The 1,388-nt window shown below is 52.5% G+C and overlaps 1 protein-coding gene across 1 annotated transcript; it reads left to right on the top strand.

Moving 5' to 3' along the window:
* Positions 1-435: 435 nt before the first annotated feature.
* On the top strand, positions 436-1,155 carry LOC125941036 (uncharacterized). The gene has a single exon (XM_049657947.1). It carries the CDS (start codon positions 436-438, stop codon positions 1,153-1,155), a length of 720 nt encoding a protein of 239 aa, XP_049513904.1.
* The last annotated feature ends 233 nt before the right edge of the window (positions 1,156-1,388 follow it).

Genomic DNA, 1,388 nt, shown 5'->3' with positions numbered 1-1,388 from the left:
TGACCATCGCATAGCTTCTTCAATTCCCGTTCGTTTGATATCCATGTCAATATGGTTGGGAATGACCCATGAGGGCCTCAAGAAAGTTACGTTATGTCACGTGACTCTTTTTCATGTGGTTTGAAGTATGCTTCGTAGCGTATGAAGAAGTCAACTTCAGTTACGTTTGGTCTGCGCGAAATTATAACTTTTCGTATTTATTTTGAACTTCTTATGCACATTGCAAGTGGACCTACACTTTGGATTAAATTCACTGGCGTGAGGATTAAAATACTTGGCGCGTAGATTAAATTAGTTGCCGCGTAGCTTTAATGTGTGGCGCCTGGATTAAATTGACTGGCGCTTGGATTAAAATAGCTGGCGTTCGGATTAAATTCAGCGGGAAAACCTGTAGAAGAAAAGACCCTCGGAAGCGTCGGCACACCGCAGGGCTCCATGATATCGCCGCTTCTCTTCAACCTGGTCATGATCGGAGTTGCGGAGCGACTAAACGCGCGAGTCCCGCACGTCCGTTACACGATCTACGCGGACGACATCACGCTATGGGTTGCCGGCGGCAGCGACGGGTACATCGAAGAAACGCTACAAGAAGCAGTGAACACAATAGAAGGTCAGCTGGATGGCACCGGTCTCCGATGCTCGCCACAAAAGTCCGAACTCCTGATCGTCCCACCACCCGGGCGATATAGGAAGAAAGCCACTGAAGACTCGGAGAATATCGTGCTCCGAACCAGAGACGGCATCGTCATTCCGAAAGTCTCTAAGCTCCGTGTCCTAGGCATGGTGCTTGAAGCCAGTAGGAGCAACGGCGTCACCATCGACAAGATCATCACTAAGATGGGTATCGCCACGCGACTCATCAAGCGAGTTGCGACCCGGCACAGAGGGATGAAGGAGGCCAGCCTACTACGTCTGGTGCAGTCCTTCGCCATCAGCCACACTGCCTACGTAGGCGCGTTCCGCTACTGGAAAGTACAGGAGCGCGACCGGATAAATGCGGCCATCAGAAGGACATACAAGGCTGCGCTCGGCTTATTCAACTGCACAAGCACAGCCAAGCTGCTCGAGCTGGGGGTGCACAACAGCCTCGAAGAAATCGCAGAAGCGCAAAGAACATCTCAGCGCGAGAGACTCCAAACCACACGAACGGGATGAAGCATCCTGGCCAGACTAGGCCAAGGCACGAACACTACTGACAACGAAGCGAAGAGACATCACGCCCTCCCGAAAAGGGCCCTCCGCCTGACTGGTGGTGGCGCCCCTACCAAAGAACATGCACCCGGAGTACAGCCAAGGCCGACGAGACGCACGAGCTAAGGCCCTCACTGAAGCACATGCCAACCGATAACGGCGCCTTATACGTGGACGCCGCTGAATACAAAGACAAA

Source organism: Dermacentor silvarum, chromosome 10 (assembly GCF_013339745.2).
Source record: "Dermacentor silvarum isolate Dsil-2018 chromosome 10, BIME_Dsil_1.4, whole genome shotgun sequence".
In the NCBI taxonomy this organism is placed as follows: Eukaryota; Metazoa; Arthropoda; class Arachnida; order Ixodida; family Ixodidae; genus Dermacentor; species Dermacentor silvarum.
The sequence above is the reverse complement of the archived record's forward strand: the minus strand, read 5'-3'. Positions and strand labels throughout refer to the sequence as shown.

Bases quoted from the DNA above. Each gene is read 5' to 3' on its own strand.
- LOC125941036 (XM_049657947.1), top strand. From the start codon at position 436: ATGATATCGCCGCTTCTCTTCAACCTGGTCATGATCGGAGTTGCGGAG.